The following is a 23,672-nucleotide window of genomic DNA, read 5'->3' as shown; positions in this document are numbered from 1 at the left end:
ATCTTTGTATCCGAACAACTCTGCCATTATGAGTCAGTTAGCAGCCCTCCCAAGACCTCAAATGAATGGCTCGCTACACTGCGAGAAAACAATAGAACAAACGACAGGAATAGTGCCTCAAGCCCTCAAAACAATAGCAACTGCTACACTAAAGGACCAGTCAATTACAAGCTTACAAAAGCTGCTTCACCCAGTAGTATACGGGGTAATCTAACAAAATGCTAAGTCTGGGTTCATCTGCGATGGACTAACATTTCATCAATGGGGAGTAGCATGATACCCCAGCCACTCTATGCTACGGAAACCGGTATTGAGCGCCGGCAAAGATCAGCCACGCCTAGGGCTTTCCACGAGTTGCTCCAAATTTCCCAAAAAGTTGCCCGTAATTTCTCAAAAAGTTGCTCAAAAGTTGCTCCAAAATTCCAGAAAGTTGCTTCTGATAATAAAAGTTGCTCGAAAGTTGCCCCCAAAAATCCAAAACGCTGCTTCTAATCAAGACAATTTCTCTAAATATATGCTAATTTCCCTTTGAGTATAAGATTTCTAAGCAGTTTTATGCAATTTTACAACAAATGAAGTATCTGAATAAGGGGAAAATTTGTTAAATAATAAGGATTTCTTTAACTGAGAAAAAGATATCGATGACGTCATGTTTGCCGACGAGTTTTGTATCGTTTTTTTGCAGAATGACTGAAAGTTAAAACGTCGTCAGATGTTCCTCAAAAATCTTCGGCAAACTTCGTTAATCTCCGGAAACGTTCGCTTGGCCTTTAAACAACACTCGGATAATCTTTGGAGATTTTCGGTCGGAAAATTGCTCAATATCCAACAAGTTGCTCGAGAGGAAAAAAGTTGCTCGAATAGGAAAAAGTTGCTCGTAATATGAAAAGTTGCCAAAACGTTGCCGAGCAACTTGTAGAAAGCCATAGCCGAGCAACTTGTGAAAAGCCTTGCTTTTGATTGGAGCTATTATAAGCCACGTAAGGGAGGCGCGGTGGCCTAATAGTTTGTGCGCTGTACTCCAGATCGAGCACTTAGGATTCGAGCACTGGGTACCGGTGAATTTAATGCCGTAGGTAACACTGCGATATCGATGGACTAACATCCCATCCAAGGGGAAGTAAAAATACTCCTATTCGCTTCATGTTACTGAAACCTACATAAGCTCCCGGATAAGCTCCGGCCTGATGGACCATTAGGCTCGAATACAGACTTTACCTTTACCTTACCCATTAAAGATACCGAAATTAAGATCTCTGCGGCATATTAATGGCACAAAATAATATAATGTACAATGTTGACTGTCATTGTTTTAATTAAGCTGATCGAATACAAAACACCATCGTCACTGTGGACTTTAAATACAAAACGTTGCTCTCAGCTAATTAATAAATAAATCTATTTTACTTAAAATAGCACACAAAGGACTTTTGTTCATCAATCCAGTTCCTCTGAATACTAGATAATAGTGACGTCACCTGTTATATTATTATACCAACCACAAATACTTTTAATTATAACGGTTTGCAAATTAAAATACAAAAGAAAAACACTCAATACGCGACAAAATCCAAGTGCGACCGTCATTTGATTGAATACCTATCAGAGGGACGTTAAAGGGGCAGTTGTCATGGTGATTTTGATGCAATTGTGGCCATAACGGAGTTAAAATTATGACTAAATAGCTCCGCTCATTCACAAGATGCGCCTAAAACACAAAGGTGAAGATATTAAGTGAATCATTCAAAGGAAAGCAAAATGTAATTAGTTTTAACGATTCATCCAAGACACATGGGCAGAGTTTGAAAACGTCTGCCAGAAGTTTTCAATTTTTGATTGAAGTCTCATGCCTGTATAACTCATGATAATACCTCTTTTGTTACCTTAGTGGACTGTAATAGTCATTTTTGACAAAGCTAGGTTTCCATTAATATAAATATTTCTTTTGACTTATGACTTTTCGAAGTGGAGCTCGTGATACTGCCCCTTTAAACAGGGACATGATACTCCCTATGCTCTGCTTGAGTATCCCTGCTACTAAAAACTCATGTGCACTACCTGTCAAGCTGAAAGTTAATCTGTTTTGAAAAATTCTTTTAAAAAAAATTAAAAAAATTGGCTTAATATTTGTTTTAATAAAGATGCAGGGTTTACACACGGCCTCATTTTGAAACAGAGGTAAATTAAGGTTACTCGTAAATGGTCTGTTAGCTCGTATCACAGCTTAGGGTTAAAACTAATCAGTTACTAGCAAGCATTTAATTCTTTGTCTCGACTCTCAATCAAATCTCTGTGCAGTTTTCTCTGTAGGAATATGGATACTTCGTTACTCTTTAAAAGGTTTCATTCACGTTCTTTAATCATCGAACAATTAATTTTTACGCCCACTTAAGACACTTTATCAAAGTGGAAAAAGGAAAATATTCAACATAAAGTGCGCCGAGGTGGAGTGTGATCACCACTGACCTACCAGGGAGCTGGCTCCCAGATTTCGTAAATTTAACCAGATATCGTCTTACCCTTACAAATATAGAGAGCTAAACCGTAAAAAGGCGAACCGAACTTACCGAAGTGAATAGTAGGAACTAGTTACCAGTCAATGACCGTAAGTGGCGGCCATCTTGAAGTGGGCGGAAAAAAAATTGCCCTCGTCGGTTGGTTGGCTGATTCTACTACTTGAAATTTTCCTTACTGCCTATCGCAAACTCTTACAAAAGTTATATTAGCTCTGAGAATTGTGTATTTAATTATGTTATAACAGAATTCTGAACAGTAAGGAAAAACTATCCGTCGATCTAACAACTTTTTGCCCTCTTATTTCACTCTTGCCACAGACCTTGTCGATGACTTTAAACCTCGACGAACTTTCACGTTTGTCCACCGTTCCCTTAACAATTGATTACACAGCAATATTACTAAATGAAACCATTTTCAGGCGAGAAGCTAACATCTTCATCTCTGTCTTCGTCTGATGCATCACTTTTATCCCCGTCTAGCAACTGATTCTTTTCTCGCTCTGTTGTGCTCTCATCGGATTTTTGGTAAGCTGCATTACTGGCGCCATTGAAGCCTTCATTATCAGCGCTAAATGTCTGTAGATACAAAAAACAAATGAACATCAATTGAATTGCAGCTAATGGAAATACTGATAAAGTCACTGCGTAACTCCACTCCGTTAATAGGGGAACAAGGGAAAACTAAACACCATTTAATCAAGTAACGATCTTCCTTATCACTGGACAGGGGCGGATCCAGGATTTCAAAAGGGGGGGGGGATGGCAGACCATTAGGGCCTAACCCTAAGTGGCGGCAGACGGCGAAACGTGGCGTAACAACAACCAGACATGAGCGAGAGCTAATTTTTCTTTCTTTATTTATTTTCTATTTCAAATAAAATGACATTTCGATTTTTTTTTACTGAAAAATGGGGGGTGGATATCCACCCTATCCACCCCCCCCCCCTGTATCCGCCCCTGCTGGAATGACTCACACAATAATACTGCAGCTTAGTAGCAGAACTTTCGACCGAGTTACGGAAGTTCACTGATTATCGGTAAAGCTAGAAGTCAGCAATATGGGGCTGTATGGGATTATCCTACCGAGTTCAAGCGACCATAGGTGGCTGTATGGTTAGTGACGGTGGTGTAAATCCCTCTACATTTTTTAAACCACCACTAAGTGCCTAAGTCCCTAAATTAAATTCATTCGAAGTCGTTTCTAAAGTCACTGAAAGTCACAGCGACTTCATCACCAAAAGAAATTGTTTTAGTCTTCTGGCCGGGTTGTTGAAAGCACGATTAAGCTAATCCAGGATTAATGTAAATTTTGATTTAAGTTCTTTTCTGTCCTCCAATTTTGACATCGACTTATCTCAAACTCCACAAAACATAAGCAATAAAAACACTTTTATACACGAGAAATTGAACCAATTGAACAGACTTTTAACTTAGTGTTAATCGGCTTCCCAACAATCCAGCCCTGTACTACAAAGGAATTGCCTGACCGATAAAAGGGCCTATGTCACGTTATTTTAGGTAATTTTATTTATTTTCATTATTTAAGAGCTCTAAACTTCAAATTGGCAGAGCAAAAGTCTTTTATTGGCAAAATCACGGCAACATAACCAACAAGGATGATTTTCGAGCATTGTAAATGAAACTTTCATACAAATTGAGATTAACTTGAAAAAAAGCGGCCCGACGTTTTTCAAGTTTACCCTGCCGAACGCAATCCCCTTTTTGATCTTTCCGTGTTTCTTTTGAGTTCTTCTACAGTTTTAAGCCGTTATTGTGATATTTCAGTTAATTCTATGACCAGTTGGTCAATGCCGAAATTGCCTAAAATTGCGTGGCATAGCCCCTTTAACCTTACTAAAAACATTAAACCTACCGTTAAAGCATGACTACTCGTGCGGGCTGTATTCTCTTCAGGACCAGATAACTGGTACATTTCCTTGGAAGATACGCTGTACATACGGGGCTGCACAAACTTGTCGTTGTCATGGTGATGTACAGAAAGATTCCTTATATGTAAACTCCTCAGCCTTCTGTTTTGCCGCTAGTGTGTTGAAAAAAAGACAAAGGATGCAGTTAGTATTGCAATTGGTGACAATCAAGTGCTACCAAGAAAGAAACAACAAAATCAAGAAACAAAAGGTGGTGGGAAAACCGCGAAGTAACTGGTAGACATTTCGATTTCCTAAAGTTTGTTCACTGGCTGTCAAATATGGTTTATCTTGTAAAAATCTGTGAATGTGTACCTTAGATCTGTGAAGTCTGTGAAGTGTTTTATTGGTTGATACTTGTGCGGGAAAACAAACTGAGCAACAACCAATTGCAATCCGAGATTGATGTCTTAAACGATGTTATCAACTTAATAAATGTAGATGTAGATGTAGAGAGGGAAGATTTGAACGCGCGAAGAGTAACCTCGTCCCCAGGGTCTTCTTTCTTGAAAGCAGAGATGGCCCTGAGGACGAGGCTGCGCGAAGAGTGAAATCCGTATATTCTGACTAAAGCTATGAAGCAAAATAAGGAGGGCATATGTCAAACACGAGCGATACCATCAGTTTCATCAGATTTCCAACACGAGAACAAAGCCACAAATAAGACGCAAAGCGCAGTCGGCTGTTTTTCTTATGAAATTCGAAGTAATTGGAAATCGGATGAAAAATACTGTCGCTCGTGGTTGATTTATCACATCATTTCCAGCTAGGTAGCTAGAGATCTCTGTATTTTTGTGGGTATGGTGACAAAAGCATTAGACTGAAGACTTACCACGACAACAAGCAGTGCAATAAGTAAAATAACAATGACAGCTCCAGTTACTATCAAAACAATAATCCATTTCTCTAATCCCGACTCTGGCTTCTCTGTCGAGCTCGTGGTTGGCTTGGGACCAGAGACCTGTGTCACACTTACACCCGAGATATTGAACTTTGAACTTCCGTCTCCCTTCTGTATTACATCTTTCAGTGTGTCCTCGCTAACACTCGTCGTGGCTTTTAGGTTAACTATAAAATCGAATTTGATGCTTCCACGCCGAAAGTTTTTCACTTCTACTCCAATAAAATCGTCTTTATATTGTTTCTTGAGGACTGCAGTCAAATGGTTTTCGAGATCGCTAGAGAGTTGCTGGTACTCGGGAGTACTGCTGTTGGCATAGTTACTGTTCCAATCAGCATCCACTGATCCACTTCCTTCAAATTGCTTGGAGCCTTCTGTTGTTGTCATATGAAAGAAACAACTTGACATTAAGAAAGGTCATATAAAACATTTGATGATTGTAAATAACAAAACATATGTTTTCAGGGACTTTGGCCTACAATAAGGCCTTTAGACTTTCAGTTCCTACTCAAAGGGATTCTACACCAGAGATCTGAGACGTGGATGCTATTCAAATATTTCCAATATATGGGTATTCTACTCTTATCTGAGGTACCGGACTGAAGGTAAAAACTAATCAAAACATGACATTTTGCGGCATTGGTTTGGGTTTCTTTAAAAAATTAGCCTGGACATGAATTAAATTCAGAAATGCCCAATTCCCTGTATTAGATGTGCCTGCAGGAAGTAATGGAAGTCGTATTCAAAACATGTGCAAGTCTAAGCAACATTTAATAAAACTATCATGATTCAGAGTACATGGAAATGTTTTGAACCTTTAAATTTGTGCCGCATAAAGGTACATGGAAATTTCCATGTGCCTTTATTCACGTACAGGTAGCGTACAGGTAGATGGAAATTTTCATGTACCAGGAGGGCCACAGACTTGTAAGCTCCTTTGAGCTTAGTATTGTCACCCTCGTAGAATAAAGACATTACTGACTGACTGACTGACTGACTGACTTGCTTGCTTGCTTACGTGGTACATAGAAATTTTCGTGTATTTTTATACTTTTGCCAGTTCTTTCCTGACATGGCAACACCAGTGATATTTATGTTGTTAAAGTACTAAATTAAAGAAAAGAAAAGTCAAATATTCTCTTGACAAAATAACGACATTCGATATGATTATTTCCGTATTTGATCATCATATGGCAGAAAACGTGGTTGTGTTTTAGTTTACTCTTACTACTTGGTATCAGCAAATTAAGTAACGTCAGTTTCTAGAGTTTGTTAAACTAAATCTCATTAACTCTCATTACCTGTTGACGGTGTTGTAAATGATTCCGCTGTCGACGACACCGAAGCTACGATAGACGACGTTACTATAATTTCCGTTGTCATCGGTGTCGCTTGTTCTGAATATGTTAGTGTTGCCGATGATAATGATGATAATATTGGTGATGATTGTAAAGATAATGATATTTTTGCTGATGTCGATAAAGGCGGTTGCTTTGATGAAGATGGTTGATGTGGTTGTCCAGTTGCCGATGATGAAAGCGATGGTGGTGGTTGTGGCTGTCCTGTTGCCGATGATGAAGGTGATGGTTGTGGTGGTGGCTGTCCTGTTGCCGATGATAAAGGTGATGGTGGTGGTGGTGGTTGTCCTGTTGCCGATGATGAAGGTGATGGTGGTGGTTGTGGCTGTCCTGTTGCCGATGATGAAGGTGATGGTTGTGGTGGTGGTTGTTCTGTTGCCGATGATGAAGGTGATGGTGGTGGTGGTGGTTGTCCTGTTGCCGATGATGAAGGTGATGGTGGTGGTGGTGGCTGTCCTGTTGCCGATGATGAAGGTGATGGTTGTGGTGGTGGTTGTCCTGTTGCCGATGATGAAGGTGATGGTGGTGGTGGTGGTTGTCCTGTTGCCGATGATGAAGGTGATGGTGGTGGTTGTGGCTGTCCTGTTGCCGATGATGAAGGTGATGGTTGTGGTTGTCCTGTTGCCGATGATGAAGGTGATGGTTGTGGTGGTGGTTGTCCTGTTGCCGATAATGAAGGTGATGGTGGTGGTGGTGGCTGTCCTGTTGCCGATGATGAAGGTGATGGTTGTGGTGGTGGCTGTCCTGTTGCCGATGATGAAGGTGATGGTTGTGGTGGTGGTTGTCCTGTTGCCGATGATGAAGGTGATGGTGGTGGTGATGGTTGTCCTGTTGCCGATGATGAAGGTGATGGTGGTGGTTGTGGCTGTCCTGTTGCCGATGATGAAGGTGATGGTTGTGGTGGTGGCTGTCCTGTTGCCAATGATGAAGGTGATGGTGGTGGTGGTGGTTGTCCTGTTGCCGATGATGAAGGTGATGGTGGTGGTTGTGGCTGTCCTGTTGCCGATGATGAAGGTGATGGTGGTGGTGGTGGTTGTCCTGTTGCCGATGATGAAGGTGATGGTGGTGGTGGTGGTTGTCCTGTTGCCGATGATGAAGGTGATGGTTGTGGTGGTGGTTGTCCTGTTGCCGATAATGAAGGTGATGGTGGTGGTGGTGGTTGTCCTGTTGCCGATGATGAAGGTGATGGTGGTGGTGGTGGCTGTCCTGTTGCCGATGATGAAGGTGATGGTGGTGGTGGTGGTTGTCCTGTTGCCGATGATGAAGGTGATGGTGGTGGTGGTGGTTGTCCTTTTGCCGATGATGAAGGTGATGGTGGTGGTGGTGGTTGTCCTGTTGCCGATGATGAAGGTGATGGTTGTGGTTGTCCTGTTGCCGATGATGAAGGTGATGGTGGTGGTGGTGGTTGTCCTGTTGCCGATGATGAGGGTGATGGTAGTGGTGGTGGTTGTCCTGTTGCCGATGATGCAGGTGATGGTGGTGGTGGTGGTTGTCCTGTTGCCGATGATGAAGGTGATGGTTGTGGTGGTGGTTGTCCTGTTGCCGATGATGAAGGTGATGGTGGTGGTGGCGGCTGTCCTGTTGCCGATGATGCAGGTGATGGTGGTGGCGGCGGCTGTCCTGTTGCCGATGATGAAGGGGGTGACACCGGCTGTGTTATTAATGGTGGTAGTTGTGGTTGTGCCGTTGTTGATGACGAAGGTGATGGCGCTGGTAGAAGTGTTTGGTTATTAAAACCTTTTGTACCGTATGGCTCGTGAGAAGGAAAGGTAGCTGGTTCAACATCGTCTGTAAAGTGATAGGCCCATACAACAAAAGGCGGAATCCCTGGCTGTCGAACCAACGACAGAAAATCTTCATTAGTATTTTACAGTTGCTCTTTTCCCTTAATGCCAAATATAATTTTCTACAAGAGCTTAAAAAAATCTCGCACTCCCCAAATAACGATTTTGTATGGCCATACTCAAACTGCTGCCCAAAAAGGTTACCATACTGCCAAAAAGTTGATAAACTAGTCGTTGGTAGTGCTAAACTGTGAAAGGTGTCTCAGTAGAGTTGTCAAATGGTACCATTTTTACCTGAATGACGGTATCATTTACAGAATCACTGGTGTCTCGCTGACGATAAAACTTTAACGTCGTTACACCATTTTCTTCTTTGGCGTAGGTCAAGTTCCAGTCCTGCTGGGAATCCAACTGGGGCTGTTTGCGTCCAACAGTCAGATAATCCTGGCAGAATAATGCAGATTAGTAACGTATATTTAACGTATATTGTATAGGAATGTAGTCTGGTACTTTTGTTTTTGACATATTTTCCCCACTATTTTGTTATTATTTGAAAATTTAGTTTAATCGAATAATTGGGTCTAAGAAACCAAAAAACTTGGTCTCTGCTACCACGTTTGAATGCCTCAAATCCAACACCGCTTCCGGTTGTCTGAGCTGTGAAATTTTGGCCAATCAAAGCAATCTGCGATGGGTTGTCTCGTTTTTCTGCATGACCGATTTTTTAAAAACACGAAGCACAGTGATTGAACGCACTTACTTGAAAGTCTGTTCTCAAAAAAATAAACAGATCAATTCAACAACCACAACACACACACCTCTTTCTTAACCCTTTCAGTTCCTTTTTACATAAAGTAAGACGGCAATTAAAATAAAAACAAGGGTACTGGCAACCCGAACAATCTATCTAAGGGTACGAATGCAAGGTTGTCAGTTTACAAATTGACCCTCCTCACAGATCTCGGATCTTGATTTTAATTTATTATATATCCCCAATATTTGTTCATAGAAACGTTTTTCAAATCTGTTTTCTACGTTTTGACAGAAACGTCCTTTAATTTAATGTAGCTTTTTCGCCAATAAAATAGAAGCCATTGCTTTTTTATCTGTAATTTCTTGCTTTACAAGCCAAATCATCTAGAAATTGGTTTCATTAGCAAATAAATAAAGCTAGCTGTTGTGTTCTAAAGAAGGGACTGGCGTACTTTCGTCCTGTGATCAAACTGAAGGTCGGCAAACCCGCAAGCGACTTGTGTACATGTATCTCAAAGGAAAAATCAAAGGATGCAAATAGCAGATAAAAGTGTTACCTTTAAGTAGCCTGCTCCATTCAACACTCCTCCTACAGCGACATCGTAACCCATCATGTTGTTCGGGGCTTGACTAGCAATGCCAAAGCCTATCCAACCCGTGGTCTTCACTTGGACCAGAAAGTGCAAAGTGTCCATACTCCTATTGAACATCCAGGACATGTTGTAGTTGCCATTGTCGAACGAGAGAAAGTTTTTTGGTGTGGTTGGTGGTCGGGGCTGTGCTGTTGCCGATGACGAAGGTGATGGCACCGGCTGTGCTGTTGATGATGGCTGTAGTTGCGATGTTGCCGATAATGTTGATGATGGTTGTGCTGCTGCTACTGCGATCGTCGCTGCTAAAGATTCAAAGGAAATTTTTTACAGTTAATTTTTAAATGATTTATTGAAGCTTATATCTTCCATTATTGTTATCATCATCATCATCGTCGTCGTCGTCATCGTCTTCAATAATGAAAACTAAAATTTCAAGGGCTCTGTAAACCCCTTCTGTAGAATATTTTCAAACTTTGCAAAATGTTTCATCTCACTACTCTATATTTACAATTTCATAGTAAAAGTAGGATTCACCCGGCTCAATCTTGAGTTTTAAGCATCTAAAGCTAGAAATAAGAGCTGCTGCTATGACGAGCTGTCAAGAAAATGTCAAGAAAATGACGTCAACGTTACTTGCATGACAAACAATGACTGGGCATTTGTTTGATAACGTTATTGTAGCATGAACTGATAAAGGGCGGTTCTATTGAGGTATCAAAGTAGAAATGCAGAAATCATTTACAAAAATAGAAATGAATAGAAATAAGAATGACTGCATTGTATAACTTATTTTTTAGAAGAAATATTTAGTCAGAAGCCGGTTTGCTAGATTGTTAATTGGTATCTTGGTTTTCTTAACTGATACACGACATCTTAATAATCTTCGGTTGATCAATTTGCTTGAATCGTAAGTCCACATTTTCAATATTTATTGAGCATTTTAACCACAAATGAAACAGCCTTAAAACGTGCTTCAAGGGTCACTGACGCTTAAGTAACTTATTCAAATGATGACTACAGCTCTACTAAAGCAGTTTGAACAAACATGTATTCATTGTCTGTTCCGCAAAAACCCAGTACTCCCGGGGGGGGGGGGGGGCACTGCACTATATGAGCTATATAGGTATGTGCCGCTGTGAAGGGTATGGTTTTCAAGCAGTTTAGTCTGGGATAGGGTATAGAAATCACAGAGTTTTTGGTCTAGAATAGGGTGTCATTTGCCGGGAAACTGATCGGTGTATGATGAATTATATCCAGAATAGTAATAGAAACTGGAAAGAGAAAGAGGCTTTCCTAAACGCAAATAAAATCATCATGGCATCGTTGTTGGCAGATAGTTTTCTATTAAAACACTGATAGTGATACAGTTCTAAAAAATGCAAGTCTGGGATAGGGTAGGGATTTTCGGTGTCTAGTATAGTATAGGGTTGCAAAATCAGCTAAACATGGTCTGGTATAGGGTGAGGGTTTCAAATTCCTAGCGGCACACCCCCACCCAAAAATATATAGGGTGCCCCCTCCCCCCGGGCCAGCCACAATAGATTCAGACGACCGTAAACGTCATTCCCACGCTGTCAGACTACCACAGCCAGCGGGTGGTTAAAATATAAAGGAAATATATAAACGGATGGATGGTTTTTAATCTGAATAAACACTTAAGTAACTCATAGTTATTAAGGAAAGTTCGTGGACCGTGAAGTGCATAAATTGTTTTCACTCACGCTACCTGAAATAAATAGTTGTGACAGTGCATTGTTGTCCTTTCGAATAGTTATTTACTTCCTTGTTAGCTGACTGATGACAAGTTATGCTAATTATATCAATTAGTCTTGGCAAAGAACTCGAGAAATTGAAAAAATTATAAAAAGCAGAGAAAGCATATCAGATTTTTTTTCATATTTTTGGCGCCTATGTTAATAGCAGTCTGCTTGGCTTCCTTGTCATAACATGTCTATATCTTAGACAAACAGCGCGCGTAAACCATTCCTCACTATCGGTATTGCCTAATCGGTTGATACGGCATACCTGAGCATTGATTGAAAAGCACCAAAGGAAGTAACCACAGCTAAATGATAACTCGAACTATTCTCATGATATAATTATCGCTTTTCAATACTAAATGGTTTGAAGAATACAATACGTTTTGACCTTTGATACTGTGAAAGCCTGCTACCGTGTGCTCTGCACAGTAAACTGATAAGAATCTTATTTATGTGTCTGTGCAAAGATTCTTCTGAAACCTTAATGGAACATCTGACCAGCAAATTAAAAGAGAGATTAAACTAGTTAGTTGTTGAGTTTTCCAAAAAAGGCAAGATCAGACATTGAGACTACAGCGAACAAAGTGCAAGCTTGCCAAAATGTGATTTCGCTCACGCACTCTCAAACTCATAAGAATCTTTGTTTACCTTGAGCTGTACTTGAATTCTCAGACGCTCCAAGGACGAATAAGAAAGATGTGACCGCAAGCAACACGCAAAGAATGATGCAAAATTTGATTGGATCCATTTTGACTGCTCAGGAAGAGTTGTCCGAATGTTACTGTCGCGTCCTGTGTGATGTTTCTTTTTCGTTGAAGTGCAGTTCACTGCTACCCTCAGGCGGAAACAGGAAGCTGGGTACTGGTTGGCGTACTTCAATGGGATAACAAAGTAATGTTTATCTTTTCCAGCCGTTAAAATAAATCAAAAAGCAATTGTTCTATGAGTTATCCTACATAGATTCCTTTCTATTCGCTTCAGGTGGCCTGTAAAGGAAAATTAGACAGGAATTAATTCTAGAAACAGAAACATTTCATGTAAATTAATCTCGTGTCTGACGTGAGAGTCCCGATTGGTGCGGCTGCTGAGACGACTAAGAACCTCTTTGTTCGTTGAATGTAATTATTTTAACTGACTGCTTGATTGAGTCCACAGTCAATTATTACACGGAACATATTCCATAGCCAGTGCCGGATAAACACAGGACCATTTGTTCGGGAAAAAACGCTAAGCTTATCTGCCGTTCACTCATACTATCTGACGCCGTATATGTTTCGATCTCTGCGTTTCGAAAAAGGAAATTTTCCCTTTTATATTAAACGTCAGATAAAATCTTTTGATTAATGCCATTGAAGCGTGATATTTGTAAGTGACAGCTATTTTGCTAACTAATTTAAATGATTATGAAAAGTTGAGTGCATTTTTCGTACAGGCCAAATTACCATCAGTTTCGGCTGACAACAGTTATATTTTGTCACTGGCAAGTCTATCGCCTTGATTGTCAGTCGGTCGACTCCTAAAGCTTTTGAATTTGGGAAAAAAATTAAGGGATAACGGTAAACAGTTCTCGTTCGCCTTATTCTAGAGGCGACAAATCCAATTATCTTGAGGCGAACATGTTGCTAGCTTCTATAACGAAGAACGAAAGCTGGATTGAGTCAAGGGACCACAAACGTTTTAGAACGGAATGCATCGATTTCAAGAAGACTGAATTAACTCAGGGAATAATTGTTCGTGAGAGGAACCGGAAGTCAGTTTGTGACTGATTTGTAGTATCCTGGTCCCAGAGGCTTTAACTATTTTTTTCCCGATATCTTCTCTTTTGACGATCCAATTTGATCCGTTCGCGAAGCGATGGCGACGGGTCGAAGATTGAACGAAAGAAAACCTATGGGGCCGTAGGACCAGGGTTTGGAGAACTTCTGAAAGAAAGAAAAATCTGTTTTTCTTTCGTAAGATAACATTTTCTCGATTATTAAAGCAGGGATTATCTGTTATCAAAATTCTGCTTAACAAAACAGCGCAATCAATTCTGTATCTTTTCTCAACCTCGTTCCCAGGGTTGATCTTTTCTTACTTTCAAGACCGCAAAAATGTGGCTTTTGTCGAAAACCGGAAGTATGCTCGCAGTATTCCGCGAAGTTCAGAGACGCGAAGGAATGGGAACGAATTCTTGGGAAATCAGAACCATGCGGATTCTAGGAAACTTCGTGTAACAGTAGCAGGTATTATGGGGTAACAGCCGCTATTTAGGCTTCATTTAGGGACGTTTTCTCGTTATATTATTTGGAAGAAAATGCCGTTCATCGACAAAAATAAGCCCTGTGTAAGGGCTATTCACAGCTGCTCTAAATGCCATCGAAGATTCACGGGGAAAGATTCAAAAGAGAGTTTGATACAACATCTAAGCGCAGAACACAAGATACCGTGCGTGCCCGAGAGCTGCAATCATTGTGGAAGATCCTTTTCGGATACTAAAGCTCTGATCCAACACCTACAAAACAATCGACATCATCTAAAAGATCTACACCATGCCGCCTGCACGGGGAAGTTTCAACTTGTAGATCAACTTTTGAGAAATGGATTCGCGAACTCACCGGGAGATTCGCATCGTCCGCCGACTTCGAAAGACCAGACCGGCTATACACCGATGCATTGTGCCGCATTTGGCGGTCATGACGATTGTTTGAAGATCATGCTTAGCTGGCCGGATGGAGAGCCCAATGTCGTCGACCCTAGTGATGGCAGAACGCCAGTTCATCTTGCGGCGTGGAAGGGACATGGAAAATGTCTCACGTTGTTGCTCAGAAAAGGAGGTGATTTACATCTACGAGATCGCGGTGGAAACACTCCAATATCCTTAGCACGAGATCCATATTGTTTGTCAATAATTGCATATCGTTTGGCCGGTAAGTTTAGTATGTAAGTTGAGTTTAAACCCACTGATAAAAATAGGTAAACATGCACTTTACAGTGGCGGATCTAGACCTCAGATAAGTGGGGCCCGATCATCTAGACCCAGGAATGGGGTGGTGGGGTCGCTTTAGAAAATAATTTTCCCGTACTGGCCACTTTTTGTCCTAAAAATGAGGTGGGGCCCCGGGCAAATTTTTTTTACGCCCACTTTAGACACTTAGTTTTTTTTTTTCGAATTTTATGAAAGAGGAAAAAGGAAAATCTTCAATGTAATGCGCCCCGGGGTAGAATCGAACTCGGGTCGTCTGCCTGAAGAGCGAGTGTGATACCGCTATGCCACCGGGAGCCGGCTCCCAGAATTGGTAAATTTTAACTATACACTAGCTAACTGTAAACAGGCTAACCAAAGTGCATAGTAGGCTAACCGAAGTGCATAGTAGGCTGACCGAAGTGAATAGTAGGCTAACCAGAGTGCATAGTAGGCTAACCGAAATGAATAGTAGGCCAACCGGAGTGCATAGCAGGCTAACCGGTACTAGTTACCAGTCGACGACCGTAAGTGGCGGCCATCTTGAAGTGGGCGTAAAAAAAAAAATTGCGGGGCCCGGTCCCCCGGAGCCCTCCCCTAGGTCTGCCACTGCCACAAAGGAGGACTATTGGAAAATATATTTCCCAATATAAGCACTGGTCGTTTGATCTAAAATTACTGGGGACTTTAAATTGTGACTGTGCATAAAGTAAGTTTCAAATGGGGTTTGGATTTTGGAGTACAGTCGCTGTACAGATCTAAAAATATGATGGGTACCTGTCAAAGTTGATAGTGGCATAAAAGCATAAAGACAAAGAAAAAAAGCACAACTATTAATTTCTCTTAAAATGAATTATAACTTGTATATAGGTCATGCATAATTGTAATTTTAATTTAGCTGCTTTTGCATTTAAGTATATTATAAAAACAGATTGATGCAGGCCATGTGTTAAACTAAAATACACATTCATCATTATTTACACCCGCTTTCAGTGTTACGTGCATAGCTATCTTTCTACATCCATCTTTCGACATCATCTTTCGACATCGTCTTTCGACGTGCTGTTTGAAATGAGCCAATCAAAACCTATACATACCGTTGTTGATTTCATGCAAATGTGCGAAAAGGTCAGAAGGTCATGCTAGTGGGCTGTGATTGGCGGATTTCGATCCGTGTTGTTTGTTTAGCACGTCGAAAGATGGATGTCGACAGAAAGCCGCTATGCACGTAACACTGAAAGCGGGTGTAATCTGAGACTGCAAATGATTGTTGTTTATAGGAAGAGAGTCACAACACAATATAAGACTTTCCCAGGGGATAGACAACTCGATGATACTTGTATTGAACAGCCTTTCTGGTGAAAATCGTTCGGGGCACGCTGTGCAGTTCAGAGCTGTACAAGAATCCTGTCAAGTTGAAGAGGTCAGTCAGGGAAGTGAAGTAGCCTGTCAAGTGTCACAGTTTCAATCAAACAGTGAAGGTAAATTACCAGAAAGTGTAATATACACATTTGGGAGATGTGGTGGTCGTTAATGGTTAGGGCATTGGACTTTGGATCAAGCAGTCCAGGTTCAAGTGCTGAGTACTGTGTGTGTTCTTGGGTAAGATACTTAACTTGGATCGGTAGTGGCAAACAGTTAGGGCAGCCTGTCAAGCATTTTGAGGGGAAACCATAACCTGACATTGGAGTAGTGCTGGTACCCAAAAGGTTTAGCAAATTCTCGTGGTTGCTTCAATTGTACAGAATCTGGGATAATCTTTGGATATATGGGTCCGTTTGCCTTGAGAGTGACTTCATCTTACACTTGGAATATACATCTAACCTGATTTGGCCAAAGTTATTCTCAACCTGAACGTCATCAGACTTTGCCCTCCTTCCCTCCCCCATATATTTGCTCTGAGAATACTGGTAGTAACAAAATCTACTTCCTCATGCACAGTGTACCACAAACCCCACCCCTTTGCAACTGGGCCAAGGCAAACCCTAGTTGGTATTTTGGGTTTGAGATAGTGACATCTGCCAAAATTGTAAGAGTTTAAGCCTCGTCTTCTGTTCTTAGCCATTGGCAATTAAGACACTTTGCTCTCTTAAGGTCCTACTTGATCCCCACCCAGTTGTACCAATGATTAATAAAAAGCTAAAATGACCTGGCAGAGATTTGAGTAGTGACCTATCCATGAAGGAGCAGCAATTCTTCTTTTCACTTGATTGATCCATAAGGCGAATTTAAAAGACGTTTGTATTGAAAATACAGTGTTTTCTTTTCTGAACCTAGTACCTTGCAGTGAACCCTATGAAGTCCTTGCTAGGGGAGAAATGGCAGTTCAAATATTCAATCAGGCGCTACGTGAAGGGAAAGCCTGTGTGTCTCGCATGCAGCTCACTGTGATTGGAGATGTAGGCGCAGGCAAAACAAGCCTAGTACGCACTCTCAGTGGAGAGGAGTTCACAGAAGAAAGAAGAGAAACACATGGAATCGATACATCGATGGTTGAGATGACAGAATTAGATGATTCATGGCATGCCGTTGACCTGAACAAGTCTCACGTGGATGACATTTTGGCAGATAAAGTATGCCAAGGAATTAAAGATTACCCCTGGGGCGAACAGTCACGAACCATTCAGGGAAAGTTGTTGAGTTCCTCTGATGCAGGACCGTCCTTTTTAACCAAACAGCATCGTCCTTCCGACATAAGACGACTTCCCAGTATTGAGGGTCCACCTACATCAGAAACTAGTGATAATGCAGGTGAGGACACGAGTATTATTCCAGTGCCTTCTTCCAGATGTCTCAGCGTACGTGAAGAAACACCACCACGAGATATACCAATCAAGCAGATTGCAAGAAGGCTGAGCAAAGCGTCATTAAATGAAGTAGAAAAAAAGTACACGAAAATCAGCATTTGGGACTTTGCTGGCCACCCATTGTATCAAGCAATGCACCATGTTTTTCTAAACAGGCGCTCGTTCTATCTTGTGGTGTTGAATCTGGTTGAGCTATGTAGCCCTGAGAGTACCAGCCGAGCACACGCACTAGCAAACGTTGACTTCTGGCTGAACTCCATACGTGTACACACTCCCCAGACGACACCTGTCTTCCTGGTGGGAACCCGTCGCAGTGCAGTAAGCGAGGAGGAAATTTCTCGTGCGGAGAAAATTCTTTATGATGAACTGATTGAGAAATTTGGGCAGCAGCTAGTGACAAGCAAGGAAAATAGCTTTTTGTTCGCCGTCGAAAACTCCCATGGTGGTACTGATGCTGGTGCCGTGGAGTTGAAGAAAGCTATCGAAGATGAGGCTTCTCGCCTTATGCTAACGGATGAGGAACTTCCTCTCTTGTGGCTTCATTTTGAAGAGGAAATTCTCAAGTATAGAGAGAAGCCAGTTTGCCCAGCCTGTGTTCGCAAGACCTTCCTGAAAGACATGATGGAGAGAAGCTATCGTGTCTTGGAAGAAACAGAGTTTGAAAGCATGCTGCACTTTTACCATGACAGTGGTGTGATCATCTTGCCAGGTAATCAGGTTTCCTTTTCTCAGATGTGCTTTGCTGACTTCATCATCATCATCATCATCATCATCATCATCATCATCATATTCATCCTATACTGTAAAAACGTAAGAGCAAAACTAAAATGAAAGATCATTCTGTAGGAATATGGAAATATTAAAGTAAGTAGTGAGAACACAGGAACACAGGAACACAGGAAAATTTCACAATTTACCTATAATTTCCCTAATTTGACACACAATTGTAAATTTTCAAAGTTTCGAATCCACCAGATCTCGGACAAGATCTCTGTTGTCAAAAATACACACGCTATTTAAACTTGGTTTTCGTCTTTTAGCACAGTTGTTGATAAGCAAACTGCCTGCTGCATTGTACTTGTATTCTTTGATTGTATGGTAGTTTAGTCTCGCCCTATGAAAGATTAAATCCGCAAATAATGGTGCGCATTTTATCACGGTGACTGAAGAAACCCTGTTTTAATCTGTTTTCAGAAGAGTTAATTGGACCAAAGACGCAGAGCCCAGAGCCACATGACTTGGTAGTCATTAATCCGCAGTATCTGGTTAATGTCATGACCTGTCTTCATGACATTCCCAAGCACTTGGATGTTGACCGTGAGCACAGGAAACAATGGGAGACATTGAGAGAGGAAGGAATAACGGACATCGGTCTTCTAGAGCATTTGTGGAAAGACTTTGATAGCCCTGCCAAAGAACTTGTTGGCATTTTGGAAGCTTCAGGTTTGCTTTGTCCCGCCTCGAGTTTGACAGAGGTTGAAGACCCCGAGGACGGTGATGTGCAAGATGGAAGTGAAGGTCCTGGCTCGGAAATCAGCAAGTACATCGTTCCTTTTCACCTAAAAGAGAAATGCCTGGAAGGAAAGTGGAAAAGGCTTTGCCGTAAAACTTGGACAGGAATTTGCAACTCGGATAAAGTCCTAATGTTTGATTTCCACAGTTTCCTGCCCCCTGCTCTGTTCCACTACTTCATTGTCCGTACTGGTGCAAAGAGCAAATCTAGCAATGGTATGAGACCTGTCATTGCCAAAGATATGGCCATCTTCTCCTTTGGAGACAGCTACTTCATTCTTGCAAAGAAGTGCCAGAAGTACAATCAGATTCGAATAAGTGGCAGGCAAGTTTATGTCAGCTTATCTGACAGTCACCTTAAAATTTGTTAAATTTATAATAAGCTGACGTTTACTAAAACATAAGTGTATTCGATCAACTTTACTGTTTGAAATTGTGGTGGTACATGTGAAACGCTTCCGAAAAAAATTGAAAGTAATTGGAATTAATTAGAAAAAGAGACTCTTGAGAGTGTTTTTGCTATTTTTTGGAATTTGTTTCTTTGAAGTGTAACTACAGTGGAACCCCGTTAATACGGACACCAAGGGGGCAGGCGAAATTGTCCGTATTAACGGGCTATTGAATATTGGTTCGCAGGCAATGACAAAGAAATGATTATAAGAAAAAATGTTTTAGGATTACAATTAAACAATCGAAGAGTGGAAATGTAGTAGAAAACGGCATATGGTAATTAAAGCAGGTAGAAGTGTTTTGACGTAGACCGCTCTTTTATATGTCATTAGGGCCAAAAATGGCAAAAAGCTCCATGAATTGTTCAGCATCTTGATGTCAATCATGACAGATATCTGTCAACGCCAGTTCAGATTCCTTAAGTTCAGCTTTGGACCTGTCTGTCCTAACCCAAGGTGCCCTGGTTCCTCCCCTGATGGCAAGGCTCTTCCACTAGACCCGTCCTCTGACGAAAGTGATGAGGAAAACGATGGCAACTCGACCTGTGATGAAGGCAATGAAGAGCCCACAGCGGAAGGTCGTCCGCACGTAATAGGTATTGAACCAGCAGTGCCTTCAAGGCCATTATGGTGCAACAGTACTCCAGTCCATGAGTTTGAAGAAATGAAGGAGTGGCTTGTTAAGGCAAGAGAGTTTAGAAGTAGAAATGCCCATTAATATTTAATTTTTTCCTTCAAAGTTTGACAAATTTCTTTGGAGGGAAGACAGGTTATCAAGGGGCTTGGGCAAATTGGACTAATGTTCGCTATGTCAGCCGCTTGCTAAACTTTGGTTTTACAGAGGTTGACAGTTTAAGCCCCTAGCTCATGCTTAATAAAAGTATTCTAGAGAATAGTCAATTTATATACTCACCACTCTGGTTTGTTCAGCCACAGAACGCTGTCGCAAAAGTCCCGGAGGATTCTTCGTGCTTTTCCAGTAAGTGAAGTACCATTTTAAGCCCATCGTTCTCAAGATATCCTTGTAATTTAGAATAATTATCGTGAATAGCTTAATATCTGTTTGATAGCTACTCGAAAACTGAGACCGCATAGCAATGACATTTTGCAGTCAAACCTCTTTTTACGGACACTTTCAAAATACAGACACCTCCCTGTTAACGGACAGTTAACATGGCCCAAAGATTCCAAAATTCGTATAAACCCTACCTCCGTAATACGGACACTCTTCCCTGTCCACTTGGTGTCCGTAGTAAAGAGGTTCGACTGTACTGCATGCTGTGGCAACATACTGAAAACAGCTCCTAAAGAAATGCACACGTCACGCTAGTTTTGATAATTATTGGCTTGCTTTCTTAATTAACATCTTTAAGAAGCTAACTCCTGCTGAAATTTATTTTTCGAGGCTTTTTTATTTGTTTTGACCTATTTTACGATGGATCAGTCTCTCTGTCACAATTTTAACAATTGTAAATTTTTAATTCATTGTTGTCGTTTTAACCAGGGAACGTCGAGGTATGCTGCCTTGCTTTAGTTGCCAAAGCAATGGCCAACGAATGGAGGTGGCTTGGTAGATCGCTTGGTGTGCCAGACACTACCATCAACAACATTGTTACTGAGTACGATTCAGAAGACGAACGGTCATATCAAGTCCTCAGATGCTGGCTTCGATTAAAGGGCTCTGAAGCTACTGTTCACTTCCTAATGAAAGCAATTCAAGAAACTGGTAATGTAGAAGCTATGGAGGGATTCGATCGACACTTAGGCGAGCGTCATGTTGAAGGGACCACAACTTGAAGATGGTCTACTGTACTTCACGGAACTTGTCGCCAGATCGTTTGGTTTCCTTTCGTACAATTTCGTTGTTCCGATGGACCACAAATTGAAATGGGAAATATTACCTATATCGTTTGTTTCTTTGCATTTTTTGTTGTGTTTGTTTGTTGATGCAGAGAGCGATTATACACACGCATGTCGCAAAGTCAAACTGATTTCCGGAAACGAACCGATTTCATCACGATTATTTGATCGTTTTTCATCGTAACCCCTGATCAACGTCTAAGACGTTGATGGGTTACTGATTTCGATAAGACTCTTGATCGAAATCAGTCCTTATACGCTTGTGGAATTCTGAAAAAGTTTAAATATTAGCTTTTCTGTGAGGGAGAAATCTTGAAAACAAATTGTTCCCTGATACCATTCCGTACGACATTTCTCATCAGGGTACGTATTAAAATTTCTTATTTCGCTGATTTTTTTTAGCGATATAGGATGATCACAAATAGTTAACCCTCACTTTTAATGCTGAGGATTGGCAAGGAACAATAACCATACGAGATATTATCATAATCTGGGGTTGAAATTGGCTCGGCGGACTGAAGGCCTAACTATCGTTTGTTGGCTTGTTAGTTGAAAACTTAGCACGCTTTACATTAGTCAGAACTGGCCGGCCGGTCCAGTGGTTTTTAATGTGAAATGGGCCTTCTTCACCGGATTTTCCCACAAATCGACCACAACTATGAATAATATTTTTGCAGATTGATTTGACAGGACAAATCTGACTAACAACGGAATTCTGTTCTCGATTTTACCGGTCTGACCGGCCAGTTCTGACTAATGGAAAGCGCCCTTGGCTTGGGTCTGCCCCTTAGCTTTGAATGACAAAATTGAGCCCCCATCTTATAAACCATGCAAAACGAAATTTTAAATAAACGGTAAATTGAACGATCTTATTATAGACATCAAACAGCATCAAGAATGACTTACGTTGAAAAAGGCTCGAAAAACCAGCAGCATACTTCCATTAACACGTTTCGATATAAGAATTATACTCCACCAGGCAGCAAAAAAGAATAACTTAAGGTGTTTGGGGTGAAAGTGATTAGTGGTTAAGTTAAATATAGGCGTAAAACGCTTTCTAAAAAGAGCTTGTGTAAGGAACGTCGGTTAACATGTTTGAACTTTCCGATGATAGACGATGATATACATTATATAACATAGAGTACATACTGTTATTTTATGTAGTGTGCAGTATGTGGTATTTAATATGTAGTATAGTCTGTAGAATGTTGTAGTAGTATGTAGAATATATGTAGTATATATAGTATGTAGTCAGTGTGTAGTATGTAGGAGAGTATATTTAACAATGATTCCACGAGCGCGCGTTGGATATGAGATGGTAGATAGCCCACGAGGCGCGTAGCGCCGAGTTGGCTATAACGATCTCATATCCAACAAGCGCGAGTGGAATAATTGTTTTATTAAAAACGCCCAAAGAATTGCAATATTTGAGCTCCCCAGCTGTTTTCGTTGACGCGTACCGGCTACCATATTTGTGGTCAATGGTATATGAGCTCGTATACCATTGCCTGTTAACCAATCAAAACGCAGGAATTGCAATTTACCATTGCTAGCAGTATGTAGTATATATGTGGAATAGTATTTAGTAATTTTTTAAAAATATGTAGTATATGTTTGTATCTAGCATAGTATGTAGTAGTATGTAAAATATATGTAGGGTATATAGCATGTAGTATGGAGGATATGGTTTTCCAAGTGAGGAAATTAATTAAAGGTGTAGATGCTGATAATATATTTTTTATTGAAAGAAAATTAAGTGATTATCTAGTTTATGACTTCAAAATGGCTACTACTTCAGTTCAGAACTTTTCTATTTGTCATGTTTTAAGTTATTAACATTATTATATAGTATCTACAGCGATTTGTCAACGATTGCATCATAACAGCCGTTTTAATCAAATAGCCTTGAAGGTCTATAAAAGGTTTATCCAAGAGTCTATTGGTACACTCAGAAACATTATTTAGCTTTTCCGCTCTAAATTGATTTATTAAATATCTTTAGTATAATATCTCTGTACGGCTTTTATTGTCATTTGTATTTGTCTCTGTTCTCTCTCTCAATCTATGCTTATTTGAGAAAACTGTATACTCTGTAAGACGTTTAGTACACGTACGCTTCTGTGATTTCTTCAATTAATAAAAAAATACCTGGTACTCTGGCTGTATTTCGTCACATGGTAGAAGTATTTTCGTAATTAATCTTTGTTCACTCTACCCTGCGGCACATAAACGAAACCCTGTGTTCGGGTCAGGAAAACTGTTCTCAATGGCCGAAGTGTAGCTAAGGCGAGCGTTTCAACAACATAGCAAAAGTCAACGGCAGTTTTTGAGTTACAACTCACCAAGTGAGGCAGATGCAAGTTTAAAACCTCCTCCCCTCTACAAAAAAAATAACAAGCCTTTTAAGGGATAAAGGGACTGTATTTTTTAGGTATATACAAAAGAAAATAGATAATTAAAACAGTTCTCGTTCGCCTTATTCTAGAGGCGACAAATCCAATTTTCTT

The 23,672-nt window shown here is 40.7% G+C and overlaps 2 protein-coding genes across 4 annotated transcripts; one reads left to right on the top strand and one right to left on the bottom strand.

Annotated features, from left to right (window-relative positions):
- Positions 1-1,291: 1,291 nt before the first annotated feature.
- LOC144633759 (uncharacterized) lies at positions 1,292-13,137 on the bottom strand. Of its 2 annotated transcripts, none has more exons than XM_078492626.1 (7): positions 12,242-13,137; positions 9,798-10,135; positions 8,782-8,931; positions 6,647-8,534; positions 5,277-5,719; positions 4,390-4,557; positions 1,292-3,092 (listed from the first exon to the last, which is right to left on the bottom strand). In XM_078492626.1, exons 1-7 carry the CDS (start codon positions 12,339-12,341, stop codon positions 2,916-2,918), a joined length of 3,264 nt encoding a protein of 1,087 aa, XP_078348752.1. In that variant the 5' UTR covers positions 12,342-13,137; the 3' UTR covers positions 1,292-2,915. The 2 variants fall into 2 exon arrangements, with proteins under 2 accessions (XP_078348752.1, XP_078348753.1); XM_078492627.1 differs by having other exon boundaries at positions 9,798-10,117.
- Positions 13,138-13,815: 678 nt separating this feature from the next.
- On the top strand, positions 13,816-23,262 carry LOC144633758 (uncharacterized). 2 transcript variants are annotated; one of them, XR_013567096.1, is made up of 8 exons: positions 13,816-14,502; positions 15,818-16,018; positions 16,815-18,053; positions 18,539-19,181; positions 19,639-19,990; positions 20,236-20,284; positions 20,810-22,375; positions 22,790-22,810. XR_013567096.1 is itself a non-coding variant. In XM_078492625.1 (7 exons), the coding sequence occupies exons 1-7, from the start codon at positions 13,890-13,892 to the stop codon at positions 21,100-21,102; spliced, it is 3,390 nt and encodes a 1,129-aa protein (XP_078348751.1). In that variant the 5' UTR covers positions 13,816-13,889; the 3' UTR covers positions 21,103-23,262. The 2 variants fall into 2 exon arrangements, 1 of the variants encoding a protein (XP_078348751.1); XM_078492625.1 differs by having other exon boundaries at positions 20,810-23,262.
- The last annotated feature ends 410 nt before the right edge of the window (positions 23,263-23,672 follow it).

The sequence above is a fragment of the Oculina patagonica genome, chromosome 12 (genome assembly GCF_052425735.1).
Source record: "Oculina patagonica isolate OP01 chromosome 12, crgOcupat, whole genome shotgun sequence".
Classification (NCBI taxonomy): domain Eukaryota; kingdom Metazoa; phylum Cnidaria; class Anthozoa; order Scleractinia; family Oculinidae; genus Oculina; species Oculina patagonica.
This window is presented reverse-complemented; position numbering and strand designations above follow the sequence as displayed.

Coding starts and splice junctions, on each gene's coding strand:
- LOC144633759 (XM_078492626.1), bottom strand. CDS start 12,341: ATGGATCCAATCAAATTTTGCATCATTCTTTGCGTGTTGCTTGCGGTC. Junction 10,136..12,241: donor GAATTCAAGTACAGCTCAAG/GTAAACAAAGAT, acceptor TTGAATCTTTAG/CAGCGACGATCGCAGTAGCA. Junction 5,720..6,646: donor ATTTACAACACCGTCAACAG/GTAATGAGAGTT, acceptor TGACAACAACAG/AAGGCTCCAAGCAATTTGAA.
- LOC144633758 (XM_078492625.1), top strand. CDS start 13,890: ATGCCGTTCATCGACAAAAATAAGCCCTGTGTAAGGGCTATTCACAGC. Junction 14,503..15,817: donor AATTGCATATCGTTTGGCCG/GTAAGTTTAGTA, acceptor TGTTGTTTATAG/GAAGAGAGTCACAACACAAT. Junction 16,019..16,814: donor GTTTCAATCAAACAGTGAAG/GTAAATTACCAG, acceptor TTCTGAACCTAG/TACCTTGCAGTGAACCCTAT.